The following is a 16,929-nucleotide window of genomic DNA, read 5'->3' on the forward strand; positions in this document are numbered from 1 at the left end:
TAGCCCTCCCCATTCTCTTCCTCATTGTCATCACCTTCGTTCATTGATGTGGTCGCCTCCATTCCCTCTATTCATCATCGAATTCTTTTCCCTCTGTTTGTCACCGCATTATTCCTTCTTAGATTGCGACAGGCCATGCCCTTCACAAGTTTGTCACCCAACCACCTTCCAATTCCAAAATATATTTCACCTACCCTCACAAAGAGCCAACGATTCGTTGATTTAGACCAAGGAAGTTTCAAAGACCCATTTTCCATTTCAATTGCGTCAATTCTAAGCTTGGTAGGTGTCAGGTTCTCATACAGCAAGTCAGCTGCTGAGTGCCTCAAGCAAAGCAGAGGAGCAACCATCTTTAGGACCCACTTTGAGTCTTTATCTTTATGTCATGTGGGTAGCGCCAAGCTGAGACTCATGTTGGTGGTGAGAGCCAAGGCTTAGGGTGTTAACCCGAAGATAAGGAAGGGCGACGAGAAAGTGGTGGATATTTCATGGTCACTAAGCTCTCAAAGCCCATCGCTGCTTATTGGAGGTAAGAAAACCCCCATTTCATATGTGTTAATGTCAAAAATCGCACAATAGTCCAGAAGGGCAGAAAGAGTCATTTCCAACCCGCTATGAAGATCTGGGCTTCGATCGGTGTAGTCTGAAGCCCCCGGAGTGGTCCAATGCAGTTGTGCGTACGTCCATGACAGTGAATGAAAAATAAATACTGAGAATATAAAAGAGAGAGAAACACACAGATTTACGTGGTTCGACACTAGGCCTACATCCACGGAGTTCGGGCAAGGGAGAGTCCACTATAATATGCTTATTTTACAATCTCTCATGATCTATCATCCTCACTGTATAATGTAGATCTGAGTTTCGTCCTCTGGTTTTCATCCTTTCGTGGAAGTCTCTGTGGTTAGGTTGAAGAATGTGAAGTCTTAGAGAAGCCTAGCCAAAGGTCCCCTCCAACTCATCTAGTTCCCTCCTCTTTTATCTTCTGACCCCTTGATTTACGTCTCTTCACCCCTTACTTATGTCACTTCCCCTTTACTTTATGTCACTTCCTCTTCTTCCTCCTAACAATCTGCATTCCTTTAGCCTTTTATACTGTCCCTCTCTCTTCTCATTCTTCCTTCCTGATGAGTCCCCCCCTCATTGGGTTGTGCCTAGGAAATATCATGGGCCTACTATATTTTATCCATTATAGTTGTCCGCGATTCTAAAAGGCAATTTGCTCCAAAAAGAAGACATTGAGAATCTTCAAAGATAAAATATACAGTCAAACTAATCTTCCCAAGTCAGTAGTGAAATAAATTCTGGAAGCTGGTCCCTGGTTATCCATTTTACTTCATTAAGCAATAAAGATTTTCAAGCGCGAGATTAGGTGGGAGATGGACTCGACTACATGAAGTGCAAGCACGGGGCACAGCTTAGCGAGATAAGTGAGAGATAGACTCGATTGCATAGAGAGCGAGCACGAGGCTCGTCTTGATGAGGTAAACGGGAGATAGGCTCGACCGCATAGAGCACGAGCATAGGACTCATCTTGGCAAAATAAGCGGGAGATGGACTCGACTGCATAGAGTATGAGCGCGAAGCTCGTCTTGGCAAAATAAGTGGGAGATAGGCTCGATTGCATAAAGTGCAAGCCTGGGGCTCTACTTGGCAAGCGGGAGATGAACTCGACCGCGTAGGGTGTGAGCACGGGGCTCGACTTGGCGAGATAAGCGGAAGATAGGCTCAACCGCATAGAGTGCAAGCGTGGGGCTCGGCTTAGCTAGATATGTTCTCTACCGCGTAAGGTGCGAGCGCATAGCTCGGCTATGGCTGGAGATGTGCATGACCACGTGAGGTACGAGTGCATAGCTCGACTATGGCGGGAGATGTACTCCAACACTTAAGTTGCAAGCGCATAGCTCAGCTATGGTGGGAGATGTACTCCATCACATAAGTTGCGAGTGCGTAGCTCGGCTATGGCAGGAGATGTACTCCCATCATAAGGTGCGAAGGTCGAGCAGTCGAGTGACCTGCCCGTTTGTTGGTCAGCAGGGTGGCCGAGCAGCCCTTGGACCTTCTCGTTTGTTGACTCGTTGTCAAAAATATCCTAAGAGAGGCAATCATAGCTCGAGTGTAAATGTTCTTTATTTGTTAGAGGAGATGCTGTCTTAGGAGTAATGTTGGGCAGCCAAATGACTGGACCAGCACTTCACCGTGAGGCAAGCCAGGCCGCCTTAATGCTAGATCGACCTGTTGACCTTTAATGGGAAAAAGGTAAGTAGGACATGTTTGACTGTGCTGTAAAAGTCAAACCGGTTAGTGTAAATATTCTATAATCACAAATGTGAAATTCGCAAACCTGAATCGTCATCCTGGAGTGCGGCGAAGATCAGAGACTCGGCATTTGCTAAAGGAGATACGATCCCTAGAGTAACATCGGGCAATCAAAAGACTGAACCCGCACTTCTCCATGAGGTAGGACGGGTCGCCTTAAGACTAGACCTACCTGTTGACCCTTAACGGGAAACAGGTAGGTAAGTAAGAAATGTCTGATCATGCTGCAAAAGTCAAACTGGTTAGTGTAAATAATCTCCAATCACGGGTGCGAAATTCGCAAACCTGAGATATCTTGCTGGGGTGTGGTGAAAGTCTGAGGCGTTACTCATTTGGCGAGGGTCTGAGGCGTTATCTGTTTGGCGTTCCATTGCAAGAGATGGCGTCCCAGGAGTAATGTCGAGTAGTCGAAAGACTAAACCCACTCTCCACTAGAGGAAAGATCGGGAAGCCTCAGGCTAAGCCCACCTCTTTAGTCCCTCGGGGAGGTAAGTTGCTGGACAGTTGAGGAGCCAGTCTACTTTTCACCGTGAAAGGGGTTGGGGTAAGTTGCCGAGCAGCCTAGACCCTGGGCCAGCTTTCCTCCATGAAAGAGTTCGGGCCACCAGGAGGGTTAGACCCATGACTCTCACGGGGAGATAAGTGTCGAGCAGTTTGGGACTGGACCCGCTCCCGCTCGTTGACATCACAGGGAAGGTAAGTGTCGGGTCAGCTAGCGTTAATCTCACTCTTCGTCCTTTTGTAAGTCAAGGTAAGTTTTCTGACAACCGAGAGGCTGGACACACTCTCCATCGTGAGAGGGATAGAGCAACCTTAAGGCATGACTCATCCTTTTATGTCCTGCGATGAGGTAAGTTGTCGGGCAGTTTGAGATTGGACCCGTTCCCGCCTGTTGACGCTCATAGGGAAGGTAAGTGTCAGGCAACCGAAAGCTAGGCCCACTCTCCACCACGAGAGGGATAAAGCAGCTCCTAGGCGTAACCCATCCCTTTGGGCCTTGCAGGGAGGTAAGTTGTCGATAGCTAAGGAGTTGGTCAACTCTTCACCGTAATGGGGTCGGGATAAGTTATCTGGCAGTCTAGAGGTTGGGCCCACTCTCCTCTGCAAGGGAGGTTTTGTCGTTTGGAGGATTGGGCCCTCATGCTGATTCTCGCTAGGTAAGCTGTCGGGCAGTTTGTGATTGGACTCGCTCCCACCTGTTAATATCACAAAGAAGGTAAGTGTCGAGTCAGGCTGGTGCTGATCCCACTCTTTACCGTGGCGGAGGTCGAGATAAGTTGTTGAGAAGCCTAGAGGCTGGACCTGCTCTCCTCCATTAGGGAGGTTGGACCGCTGGGGGGCTGGATATGCCTATCGACCTTCACAGGGAGGTAAGTTATCAGATAGTTTGAGATTGGACCCACTTCCGCCTGTTGATGCCATAGGGAAGGTAAGTGTTGGGTCAGATTGGTGCTAATCCCGCTCTCCACCGCAGGAGGGATAAAGCATCCTTTAGGTGTAACCCATCCCTTTGGATCTCGCGGAGAGGTAAGTAGGAGAGGCGCTTGTCCACATGCATGTAAATGCCAAAGAGTTTATTCCGATGGAGAAATATTGAGACGTTCAAACGATATTCGAGTGGGGCTATACAACTAGTGTTCCATGCTACAGGAATCAATTATGTTAGTAAAAACAAAATCCACATAAATTTTGTGGTAGATAAACCGAGTGTTTAGTCATTGTGACTGATTTTTGCTTGAAGAAATTGCTCGCTATTGGTTGTTATTTCTTCTCTTTCTTGCTCTTCTTCTTCTTCTTCTCTCTCTGTTTTTATTTTCTTTTTTCAACTAGGTCAGTTTACTGTTGGGGAATTCGTTCATCTTTAAGTATCTTCGAAGAGATGTGGACTTAACCATCTCTTAGAAAATTTCTTGTTCATCTTCTCCTCGAGTCGTGTACTATGGGCGAGTGGAACACTGGGTGGTTTCTTGTTCTCCATCACGTGTACCATGCATGGCTCATTCAAGCTCTTCCTGCCCGCCATGCATGTGGCTGAGCTCCTCCTGCCCACCATGCATGTGGTCGAGCTGCTCCTGTGACTCAATCACGTGCGTGACGACTTGATGGCCGCTGGTTTGGACGATGAGTCCATGGGTGAGAAGCAGGTGGTCGAGAAGCATCAGTCTAAGGTGCTTACATGCCAGGGAGAGTCTGTCCAAGGTGCCGGGACGGGAAGTTTGTTGCTTGTGCATGGCCCTACACAGCCGGGTGACTCTGTGACTGGCTAGGCAACTTCGTGACTGGCCGAGCGACTCCACGATGGCCGGGCAAGTCCTTTGGCCTTCTGGGTGAGTCGAGATGCGAGATCCCTGCCATTGGTGTCCGAGTTGGGATGTAATGGTGTCTAGGTGGGACTTGTTGTGGTGTTGAGTCGAGAGGCACCTTGGCCAAGCAACACACAGCCACACGTGGCCAAGAAGTCCATGGTTGGTGGGAAAAAAACTCACCGCCATTCTCTGTCACCAAGAGGTAGCAAGCCGGCTGCCATAATGTCTCATTGATTTGATGGTTGGAAGGTCGATGCCCACCAGCCACTATGAGCCTCTCGTGATGCACATCCCAGATGTGCATACCTCAACAAACATCGTAGCTTCGGAAGAGGGGAGGATCCTCCGGAGAAAGAAACAGCCAGCAACCCCAGTAGTGGCTGTCGGTGGCTATCTCTTACCCCATGGACCTTCGTCCAATGTGCGTCCCGGACGCAAGCTTTGGCGCCCCTCGTAGTGTTTGCCGGTGGCTTTCCCGGGCCTCCTTTGTGGCTAGCAGGATGGATCCCCCCAACTCGTGGGTGCAGCGTGGATCAGGTGGGGTTTTCCCTGCTGGTCCTGCCTTAACGTGCACCCCCACGCTGTCGTGCATGACACTTTGCATGCCATGCACACAATGCCCAATCTTCACATGCACTGTGCACTTCCGTAATCTGTTGTGTTCTTCGTGTACCGTGGGTGTATCCTGCCCTGGCTCTTTTTGTAAAGTGTACTCAAAGATGAGTATTTGCAACTCAAGTGGTTGAGGAATTTGGCTTTTTACTCGGGCAAGAAAGGCCCGCTCGCCATTTTTTGTTAAATACTCATAAATATAAAAGTTGGAGGGCTGAGAATACTTACCTGGAAAACTTTAATATGCTCCTTTGGAGATTATTTAGCGAGTCTGAAAATCGTCATTATTTCACTTTTAGTGTAAAAAGTAACTCGGATCCCACAGACGGTGCCAACTGTTAATGTCAAAAATCGCAGAACAGTCCAGAAGGAGAGAAAAAGTCATTCCCGGCCCGTTATGACTATCTAGGCCTCGATCGGTGTAGTCTGGAGCTTTCAGCGTGGTCCAGTGCGACTGTGCATACGTCCATAGCAATGAATAAAAAATAAATACTGAGAATGTAAAAGAGAGAGAAACATACAGATTACGTGATTCGGCATTGGCCTACATCCACGGGGGTTCGGGAAGGGGAGAGTCCACTATAATATGCTTGTTTTACAGTCTCTCATGATCTCTCATCTTCACTGTACAATGGAGATCTGAGTTATATCCTCTAGTTTTCATCCTCTCGCTGGAGTTTCTGTGGTAAGGTTGAAGAAGGTGAAGTCTCGAAAAAGCCTATCCAAAAGTCCCCCCAAGTCCTCTTTTATCTTCTGCCTCTTGCTTTACGTATCTTCACCCCTTTTTTATGTTACTTCTCCTTTACTTTATGTCACTTCTCCTTCTTCCTCCTGACACTCTGTACTCTCTCAGTCTTTTGTCATTTCCCTCTCTCTTCTCATTCTTCCCTCCTCATGATTCCCCCCATTGGGCTGGCCCTAAGAAATACTATAAGCCTGTTATATTTTATCCCTTACAATATGGTTCTTCATTTCCTTGCCAATCAACTGATTGTTGCGTAAGGTGTCGGTTAAAAAGGGAAAAATTGGAAAGGGGATAATAGTTTAGAAAGTGTTCTACTGCATATTGACTTCTTTGTTTGATTGCTACTGATAAAAAAAAAGTATATATTTGTTTGCTTGCTAAATTTTCATTAACCAATTTTTTTGAAATGCGATTTTCAGATTCATAAAATAAAAACATATTGATTTTTTAGCTTGCAAGATGCCAGTAGAGAGAGGTAAAAGCCTCTTCTGGTTTGGATTTCGAACACACAATTAAGGAAAAATGAAACACATTTCTCCATTTTTGGTTCAGTTTGATTTTGTAGGATTAATTATGAATTGATGCTGTAGAGATGCTTTTATAATTTTGAACCCAGCTTTGCCTTTGCCCTTTTCTGTATTTGGTGTCCATGTGCATATCCACTTCAACACTCAAATATCAGATGAAAATGAAATGGTAGCTGTTTTCATGATCTAGTCGAGATTATAAGATTTCAAATCATGCCAACTCAAGATCTTGATTGTACTACAGGTTTTGAAACTACAGAGGTTTTGTACCAACACATAAAGTATACTCCCTATATAGTTAAAACTGCATGAGTCTCGTTAAAACTATATCACAAAGTTACAACAAGAAGGAGTTTAATTTGTTGGACACCTGTTAGACGTACTGGGAGTTTTTCCAAGTGATATATATATATGTATATATATATATATCAATTTGCGGAGTGTGTGTGTGTATAAATGGAACAACATTGATATGAAATATACTGCAGCAACAACACCTTTCTATTGTTATTTGTAGCGACCGAAACCAATTTCATTGACTGGCTGGATATGACAAAATTTGTGCTCCAGTTTTTGGAAGAAGCCTTCTGTCCAGAAGACTTGATAGCTAGCCTTGAATAATAAGTTCTCAAACAAAAAGAAAAAAAAAATAGTAGGAGGGGGAGAAAAAGCTGATGTCTGTAGATCTAGCATGAAAGATATAACATTAAACGTTACATCATTAAACCTATAAGCTGCTGCTGGATCATGATGTCTTCCTGTTTTTCTTTTTTTAATCTATTTTTGGGGTTTTTTTGGCAAGTAGGGTGAGAATAGATTATAGGTTTTAAGGGTCTGTTTACTTAAATGTGCTTCAGAGTTCTTGTTCTTGATTTCGTTCGGGAGATTGTTTGGTCGTGATCCTGAAATTATTGATTTTAGCTTGGTTGACAGTTATTTGGTGGTTTGCATTTTTTTCCTTTAATTATGAGTTATTTTTCTTTCTTCTCATCGTAATAATCATTGCAAAGGAAAGCTTTGGTAGCTGTTATTAGATGGAAGAGAGCCTTTTCAGCTTTCCTTTTCTTTTACAAATTTGATTTTCTGAGCACACTTTGATCAAGTTGCATTTTGGTCAGGCAACATGGCTGGCTCCCACGTGAAATCTGGTCTTCACTTTTGTTTTCATTCTTTGCATTTTACTGTTTCATACTTTCATTCATTTCACTGAGTTTTTGTCTGTTTTTATTTGTATTTGTAGGAATAAATTAGAGCAGAAGAGAGAGAGAAAAAAAATTAAAGAGGAGAAAACAGAGGAGAAAAGAACAGAAAGTTTTTTGAATCAATTCCTTATATTATATAAATATATCAGAATTGTCCATGATGTTCTTCCTTCTCTGTTTTTTTTTTTTTCCTGATCAACTTTAGGCTTAATGTAATTAACTGATATCTTTCTTTTCCAGACGTTTCTTAATTTGAAACTGAACATATTCATTCAATTCATGCATTTTAAGTAAATTGTAAAGATGATTAAATTTTATACATAGTGGGAAAAAGAAAAAAAGATACGGTTTTGTGAAATAATGGGTGTAATAATTAGTCACACAGAGTTTATTTCCATCTTTTTTTTGAATCAAACATATACTACGACCTTCATTGATAACAAAAGTCAGTCATTACAAAGTTTTTCCACAAGAATATCATTTGCAATTTCTATTGGACTATCCTCTATCCATACCTTTTCATCACCAAAATTAAGAGCTAATCTTGCTAATTTGTGTGCAGTGTTGTTTGCTTCTCTATATACAAAACGTAAATCCCAGCTTGATCTCCGATGCATAACTCTCCTCACATCATCAATAATGCAACCAAACTCTGCTCCTATCTCTTCCCCACTCTTAGTAGCATTCACTATTAATAATGAGTCCCCTTCTAACAATACATATGATAATCCCAATTCAGTACAAAAGATTACTGCCCTCCTTAAACCCAGGGCTTCAGCTACATTCGGGTTGATGTTGTAAGCAAATCTGGAGCATAGGTAAGCAAGAATCTCTCCATTTGAGTCCTTGACAACCACTCCAATTCCCACACAATTATTCTTAGCATCCACAGCAGCATCCCAGTTCGCTTTTATCACCCTTCCACCTAGTTTTTTCCATTTAGTCACACTCCTATCAACATTGCTTCTCACTTGGTTTTTTCGTAGTTGGTCCTGGGCCATCTTGAACTCTCCTAGTCCCTGCATTGCAGCACGAATAATAACTCTCGGGTGATCAAATTTTTTTTTCATACAGCATTGATTTTCTTCTCATCCAAATCTTCCTCATGATACAAGCTACCATCTCTACCTCTTCTACTTTAAGAGCAGCATTGAATTTCCCCCACAAATCTTCAAAAATAAAATCTGAAACACACCATTTATGCACTGGACTATCACATTCTGCCCATACATCTGAGGCAGCTGGGCAGCTCCACACAACATGCATAATTGATTCAGGTTCCCTCTCACATATTGGACACCTTTCAGACTCGGTGATCTGTTTTTTGTACAAATTTTGTTTTGTAGGCAGTAAATTATGAGCTGCCCTCCACAAGAAATGCTTCACCACATTTGGGACATATAAACTCCATATCAGCTTCCATCCATTCCCAGTTTTATTTCCCCTTGAAGTTTCCCCTTTCCTCTTCCTCATAATTTCATGTTCTAGATGATAAGCACTCTTAACAGAGAACTTTCCATCGTTTGAGCATCCCCACACCAATCTGTCTATTGTTCCTCATTTACTCAAGGGAATCCCACATATAATTTCAACTTCCTCACCGATAAAAGTGTAAAAAATGAGGTCCTTTTTCCACACCCCTGCTTCAATATCAATAAGTTGCTGCACTTTTGCATCAGCAGGCAGGTTTTTAATTGTTGATTGTACACAGTGGGAAGTTTGAGTTGGTAGCCATTTATCTCTCCAAACACTTATATTACTTCCATCTCCCACTCTCCACAAAAGCCCCTTTTTAAGTAACCCCAATGAAGACTACAAGCTTCTCCATATAAATGATTATCCATACCCTAGATTTGCATCAACAATTGCCACATTCTTAAAATACTTCTCTTTCATAATCTTTGCCACTAGTGAATCAGGTTGTTTCAACATTCTCCAGCATTGCTTTGCAAGCATTGCCTTATTAAAACACTCAAAATCTCGGAAGCCCAAACCTCCATTACTCTTTGATTCTCCTATATTGAACCAACTTCTCCATTGAATCTTCTTCTCATTCTGTTTATGGCCCAACCAGAATCTTGTCAAGAGGGATGCTAGTTCCTTGCAAAGTCTTTGTGGAAGTCTAAACACACTCATAGAAAAGGTAGGAATTGCTTGAACCACTGCTTTCAATTAAATTTCTTTTCCTGCCTGTGAAAGGAATGAGTTCTTCCAACTGCTCAGTTTTGCCCACACCCTCTCCTTCAAACTCCTGAAAGTATTGTATCTTGATCTACCCACCATGGTTGGGAGACCAAGATATTTTTCATAACTTCCACATATAGAAACCCTTGCTGCCCACTGAATTAGTGCTCTAGAAGCTCCAGGAGTATTTGAGCTAAAAAACATAGAAGTTTTCTGCATATTAAGGCATTGACCCGAGGCTTGTTCATACTTCTTCAATAGATTTTTAATTCTCATCCACTCCTCTATCTTTGCTCTTCCGAAAATTACACAGTCGTCAGCAAAAAGTAAATGGTTGATTCTTGTTCCCCCTCTTAAAACATTCACCCCCCCTTATTTCCCCTCTAGCATCAGCTGCATGAACCAAAGAACTTAACCTTTCTGCACAAAGGATAAACAAGTAGAGGGAGATAGGATCCCTTTGTCTTATTCCCCTTGTGGGTTTCGAAGTTTTCCCGGGCTCCCCATTAACAAGGATTGAGTAGGTCACTGAAGTAGTACACCTCATAATCAGAGATACCCATCTATCCCCAAAGCCCAATTTTCTCATGACTGCCTCCACGTATCTCCACTCTATCCTATTGTAGGCTTTTGACATATCTAGCTTGAGAGCCATGCTACCAATTCTACCTTTCTGTCTTGTTTTCATCGTGTGCAAGGATTCATAAGCTATCATCACATTGTCCGTTATAAGCCTTCCCGGTATAAATATGCTTTGGTTGCTGGAATGATGGCAGGCAGTACTTTCTTTAGCCTATTAGCAAGTATCTTAGAAGCAAGCTTATATAAAACATTACATAAGCTAATAGGTCGGAATTCACTTGGTGCTGAGGGGTTTTTAACTTTTGGGATCAAAGCTAAGAAAGTACTATTCACTCCTTCACTCAATGCTCCCTCCCCATTTAGGAAATTCAACACAGCCCTACTCACCTCCTCCCCCACTGTGCTCCAATAGGCTTGATAAAAACAAGCGCCATAACCATCAGGGCCAGGGGATTTCAGAGATCCCATGTGTTTCAATGCTTCCTCCACCTTAAGTTTTGTAAATTCCTTATGTAGCTCTGTATTCATCACCTTTGTCACTCTCGGTTCCAACTCCTTTAGACACTCCTCAATAGCTTCTGATGTTGGTTGTGTGGAGCAGAAAATTGAATTGAAGTAATCATAAAAAACCTCTTCAATCCCTTCTTTATCTGTCACCGTACTCCCTTCAAGATTTCTAATCTCCTATACCTGGTTCTTTTTTCTCCTTTGAGTAGCACATGAGTGGAAAAATTTTATGTTGTTGTCACCCAATTGATACCATGTTCTCTTAGCTCTTTGTCTCCATTTTAGATCTTCCTGCTCCAACAAAGACCCCATCTCCTCTTGTAGCATTCTGATTAGTTCAACATTATGTGGCCCTTCACTTTCTTGTTCCCTTTTCAACCTCTCAGTTTTCTGCTTCAACATCAGGACAACCTCTTTTTCTTTTGATTTACTCCACCTGATTAAGTCTCCTTTACAACCATTCATCTTTCCTTGGATATTCCTTCCTGGATTTGGATCTATTTCAGTCCTCCTCCACCCCCTTTCCACTACAACTACGCCCTCTTCATCCCTTATCCACTTAGCTTCAAATCTAAACACCCTTCTTTTCTTTGTATTCACAAAATTTTGTTGTCTCAAACAAAGCAGTAAAGCCTTATGGTCAAATTGAGATACTGTCAGTGCTTCCACCACTCTATCACAAAAAATTTTAGACCATCGGAAGTTAGCAACAGCCCTATCAAGTCTCTCCTTGGTAAAAGTGCTATCTATATGCTTGTTACTCCAAGTGTATTTCTTCTCCTTCCACCCCAAGTCAAAAATACTATTATCTTCCAAGGCTTTCCTAAAATCAATCATCTAAGCCTCTGGCCTAGGTCTTCCACCCATTTTTTCATCTTGATACAAAATCTCATTAAAATCTTCTATTACACACCATGGCATATCACTAGAAGGATTTAATAAAGACAATAAATTCCATGTGTTTTTCCTTTTACTAACCTCAGGATGCCCGTAGAATCCAGTGAGCAGCCACGGCAGCTTCTTCTCTTCACTCATGACCGTAGCATTAATATGGTGTTGAGAGTAGTTGAGTATCTCCGCATCCTTATCCCTGCACCACAGCAATGCCAAGCCCCCTTTCCTCTTCAGCAAGTCAACAACAAAGCATCCTTCCCATCCCAATCTCCTATTAATTCCCTCAACCTTACATGCTACTAGTTTAGTCTCCATCAAGAAGACCATATTGGATTTCTTGTCCTTCACCAAAAGGAGAAGGTTTTGAACTGTCTGAGGGTTCCCAAGCCCCCGACAGTTCCAACTAAGTATTTTCATTGTTGTTGGTGGGGCTGACTAGCAGCCACCACTAACATCACATCGTGTCTAGAAGCCCCATCCTCCACATGTACTTTTCCTTTTTTCAATACTCCCTTACTGCCTTCATCAGGTCTCTCACTTCTCAGTCTGCGTTTTCCACTAATTACTGACTCTCCTGCATCCTTCTTAACCGCCACTCTGGCCCTTCGCTTCCACCTCCTTCTCTCCTCTCCCCCATAATTTTCAGACATCTCTTTGTCATGGTCTAGTTGCTGGACTCTGGTCACTACACAACAATCCTCAACCGTCTTCCCACTCTTGTCTACCCCCTTTATTCTCTTCCCTGTCCCAGAGTTTTTATCAAACACCTGCTGTGCATCACCACCCTTTACAACTTGTGACTCATTTCCCTCATCCTCCGTCTCCTTTTCTCCCACCGTATCAGATACATGATGAAAATCACCATCACTCTCACCCATATTCTCACTAAACTTATTACTCAAAGACTCCAAGGACTTCCCCCTTCCCAAATAGTTAGCTCGAAGCCATACTCCGTATTGGGATTTGTCACTTCTGTCTCCAGACAACCCTCTACACCATGATAGATTTTACCACATTTAAAGCACACTTTTGGGAGTTTCTCATAGCTCAGCAGAATCCATAGTTTGTTACCCATCACATTAGTAGTTCAGCCCCTTGTAATCTTCTTCCTCAAATCTATCTCTATTTTAACACGCAGATAACTTCCCCAACCTATCCCATCTTCCCTTATGTCTACTCCTTTCACACTTCCAACCGTAGCTCCAATCTGCATCCCCACTTCTCTAGTCATACAAGCCAATGGTAGATTATTTAGGTGTACCCAGAACTCCTCATAGTCGAAGTTCATTTTCTGCGGGGGGGTTAAACCATCAAACTGCTTCAAGACGAACAACTGATTATCGAATAACCACGGCTTACCCTCCAAAACTCTCTGTCTATCCTTCTGATTCTCGAACGAAATTACAAACATGTTTGGCACAATGTTGTAGAAAACGAAAGAGCCTCCCAGCTTCCAGATTTTGTTCATAGTAGATCTAATCACCTCTTTATTCACTTTTCGGTCCGATAGCAATTTCCCTACCAAGCTTTTATTCCCTTTTTATGTCCCCTTACTCATATATTCTGCACTCACCTCAATCACTTCAGTTTCCTCTTCCGTGAGCTTAAGTTTGCCCCATCCTCTCTCCAAATCCTCCATTATCACTTTACCCCAACCTTACTCGAGTAAAGCTAGGGCAGAGTCGTCCTCCCTCACTCAACAGAGCAAGCCGAGACTGTTTCCTTCACCTATTCCTTCTCCACAGAGAGAGCACAGAGAAGAGTTAGTTTGTCTTTATCTTTCATTTCCATCTTCAGTACACGGAGTGCCATCTTAAAATAAAATTTAAAAAATGGGTTGACCCGGCCCATTTCTTCAGGTCGAGTCGGGTTGATCCAAATAGCCATGCAGGCCGGATTGGGTCGAGCTGAAATGGTTTTGTCGGGTTGCGGGCCTATTGACATGCATGATTTCCACAAGGAAATGGGCTATAATGCCATGCCAAAGGGTGGATATGTCTCGAACCAATCAGCCTTTAGCTGCTTTCCGCAAGGAATGGATATAAATCTTGGACTGGTAGTAAGAGACTTGTCTATATATTGAGCTTTTTTAGTATAAGACAACCCAATTCTCCTCGCCAAGAGTGTGAACTCATTTCAAATACACACTGATTGAGGTAATTCTTATGTAGTTCTGTTCCTGATGGTGGGTTTGAGCTACTTGAAACATGTATGCTACCGTTTCTAACAATAAATTCAATTTACATGATCATCCTTTCAATTTTAGACTCATTGTATTGACATTATACTTGATGTCGGGTCAGAATCGTCATCCCCTCTTAAGTTCATCCATTGAACATTCAAAATCTAAACCTGATGCATAAAATAAAAATAAAAATGGGAAATTTGCCCACACCCACAGGAGAAGTAGGTAGTTATCCACACTCCACGGGCTGAGTTGGAAACCATATCTGGTCTTCATTGATGGTTTCGAGCGTCCGCGGCTTCTCGAGGCATATTCCCCGAAGATATTGACCATGACCCACATGACATTATTACTATTTATTAAATTAATTCATCCACGTGATTATATTTATCTTGCAAGCACATGCCCAGCACTATCAAATGTCAAACAATAGCCAACGGGAAACAAATATTAAACAAATTCCAAACTCCCCCTATATAAGCATCCTTACTATACATGCCCACTCACTATCATTACGACACCCACCCACCCCAAAATATAACCTCCAACCTCAATGACTACTATGCCTAATTCCTCGTTTCCTTGTCTTCTGTTTTGTTCCCTGCTGCTCTTCATCTTCCCCTCCATAGCTCAAACATCCTTTCGTCCCAAAGCTCTTGTTCTTCCAGTCTCCAAGGATCCCTCATCCCTCCAATACCTTGCCCAACTCAACCAAAGGACCCCTCTCGTCCCCGTCAAACTAACCCTTGACCTTGGCGGCCAATTCCTTTGGGTAGACTGTGATCAGGGCTATGTTTCATCTACCTACAAGCCTGACCGGTGCCGCTCAGCCCAGTGCTCACTTGCTAAGGCTAGCAGTTGTGGAGAGTGCTTCTCTGCCCCAAAGCCCGGCTGCAACAATAACACATGCGGTCTCTTCCCAGATAACACCGTGACACGGACAGCCACCAGCGGTGAGCTCGCCCAGGATGTTGTTTCCATACAATCCACTGACGGGTCTAATCCCAGTAGGGTGGTTTCAGTGCCTAAGTTTCTCTTCACTTGCGGCGCAACGTTTCTCCTTGAGGGCCTTGCTAGTGGTGTTAAGGGTATGGCTGGCCTGGGAAGGACTAGAATTTCGCTTCCATCTCAATTTTCTGCAGCTTTCAGCTTTTATAGAAAGTTTGCCATTTGCTTGAGTTCTTCGACGAGAGCTAATGGTGTTGTATTCTTCGGTAATGGTCCATATATTTTGCTTCCAAATATGGATGTCTCTGAGTCTCTTATCTATACCCCTCTGATCCTCAACCCCGTTAGTACAGCCTCAATTTACTCACAGGGCGACTCTTCTGCCGAATACTTCATTGGCGTAAAGTCTATCAAAATCAATGAGAAACGTGTGCCATTAAATTCGTCGTTGTTGTCCATCAACAGAGAAGGCTTTGGAGGAACGAAAATCAGCACTGTAAACCCTTTTACCGTGATGGAAACCACAATCTACAACGCTGTAATCAATGCTTTCGTCAAAGAACTTCCGAATGTCCCCAGAGTGGCATCGGTGGCACCCTTTGGGGCATGCTTTAGCTCAAAAAATATCGGCAGCACACGCGTTGGCCCGGCTGTGCCTCAGATCGATTTTGTTCTGCAAAGTCAGACTGTGTACTGGAGGATATTCGGCGCAAACTCCATGGTGCAAGTCAGCGACGATGTGCTGTGTCTGGGGTTCGTGGATGGAGGCTCAAACCCAAGGACATCTATTGTGATTGGAGGGCATCAACTGGAGGACAATCTTCTGCAGTTTGATTTAGCTACATCGAGGCTTGGCTTCAGCTCCTCGCTATTGTTCAGGCAGACAACTTGCGCCAACTTCAACTTTACCTCTAATGCTTGAAGGATCGATTAATCTAAAGTTCATACAAGCAATATTGCAATAATGCTTCGATTGCAGATCTCGGAAAGGAATAACCGGCCTTGATTGCTTGTGAACTGTGTTGGCCTTTAGCTTTGTTTATTAATTCCTTCCGTTTTATATTTTTGTGTAGTTTGAGGAAATTGGTTTTCAAATAATAATATCGAGTTCTTTCTGACCAAAAAAAGAAAGAAGAAAAGAAATAAGAGATGATGAAGTTATAAAGGAAAATATTTTAGCTGATCTCACAAAAATAAAGATACAAATTGATGTGTTATGTTAAATTGTAAAATTATTTTTATTGTAAAGTAGATATAATGTATCATATAAATCCATGAGATGTTTTTGTGATTGTAAAATGATATGTTCATTCAATGCTTCCAACCAATTTAATATATAATAACATATGGCTTTTTGTTAGGTTTATGGATCCTGATTTATTCTTGTAACGGCTCAATTTGATGATCAGATTTGACAATAATTCATTACGATATTTTGGTGAAGTTTCAATTAGACTTGGGCCATAGAGCGTATGCTCGATAATCATCAAAAAGAAAGTTCGCTTGACGTTTGCGCGGCAGATCGCTCAAGTGAGATTCAGACAGACAGTTTGCACGATCGAATAACGGAATGATTGAAAAATTAAGACTTCTGCTATGCAACCCTATATACATGTTTATTATGAACAACATAACCGTTTAGAACAGTATAATTTCGTCTCAAATTATATTTTATCATTGTTCAAAGTAATATATAAAATCGTTTGCAACTCTATTGACGTTGACACATTGCTAAACCAAGCAATTCTTTGCATCGTACTGTACTATACTTTCCTACATCGTTTATCACAACACTTCCTTCTATTCAAGTACTTTAGATACAATTATACAGATCAAGATTTCTTATGATTATTTTCGAAATTTTTTTAACTTTATTAAAGTAATTAATTGATCTCGAGATCTACAGCTGCACTATCTC

The 16,929-nt window shown here is 42.5% G+C and overlaps 2 protein-coding genes across 2 annotated transcripts; one reads left to right on the forward strand and one right to left on the reverse strand.

The window, feature by feature from the left end:
* Positions 1 to 9,547: 9,547 nt before the first annotated feature.
* LOC121246895 lies at positions 9,548 to 12,295 on the reverse strand. Its single transcript, XM_041145210.1, has 5 exons — positions 11,963 to 12,295; positions 11,227 to 11,764; positions 10,865 to 11,127; positions 10,312 to 10,688; positions 9,548 to 9,833 (listed from the first exon to the last, which is right to left on the reverse strand). Exons 1-5 carry the CDS (start codon positions 12,293 to 12,295, stop codon positions 9,548 to 9,550), a joined length of 1,797 nt encoding a protein of 598 aa, XP_041001144.1.
* Positions 12,296 to 14,512: 2,217 nt separating this feature from the next.
* Positions 14,513 to 16,149, forward strand: LOC121241970 (probable aspartic proteinase GIP2). Its single transcript, XM_041139835.1, has one exon. It carries the CDS (start codon positions 14,617 to 14,619, stop codon positions 15,931 to 15,933), a length of 1,317 nt encoding a protein of 438 aa, XP_040995769.1. The 5' UTR covers positions 14,513 to 14,616; the 3' UTR covers positions 15,934 to 16,149.
* Positions 16,150 to 16,929: the final 780 nt, after the last annotated feature.

The sequence above is a fragment of the Juglans microcarpa x Juglans regia genome, chromosome 1D, assembly GCF_004785595.1.
Source record: "Juglans microcarpa x Juglans regia isolate MS1-56 chromosome 1D, Jm3101_v1.0, whole genome shotgun sequence".
Classification (NCBI taxonomy): Eukaryota; Viridiplantae; Streptophyta; class Magnoliopsida; order Fagales; family Juglandaceae; genus Juglans; species Juglans microcarpa x Juglans regia.

What these genes read in the sequence shown, in the direction of transcription:
- LOC121241970 (XM_041139835.1), top strand. Translation starts at nt 14,617, where the DNA reads ATGACTACTATGCCTAATTCCTCGTTTCCTTGTCTTCTGTTTTGTTCC.
- LOC121246895 (XM_041145210.1), bottom strand. Translation starts at nt 12,295, where the DNA reads ATGAAAATACTTAGTTGGAACTGTCGGGGGCTTGGGAACCCTCAGACA. An exon ending in GAGAACATGGTATCAATTGG is followed by an intron (nt 11,128 to 11,226) that starts GTGACAACAACA and finishes GTACGGTGACAG; the next exon opens with ATAAAGAAGGGATTGAAGAG. An exon ending in GGAGCACAGTGGGGGAGGAG is followed by an intron (nt 10,689 to 10,864) that starts GTGAGTAGGGCT and finishes ACTTGCTAATAG; the next exon opens with GCTAAAGAAAGTACTGCCTG.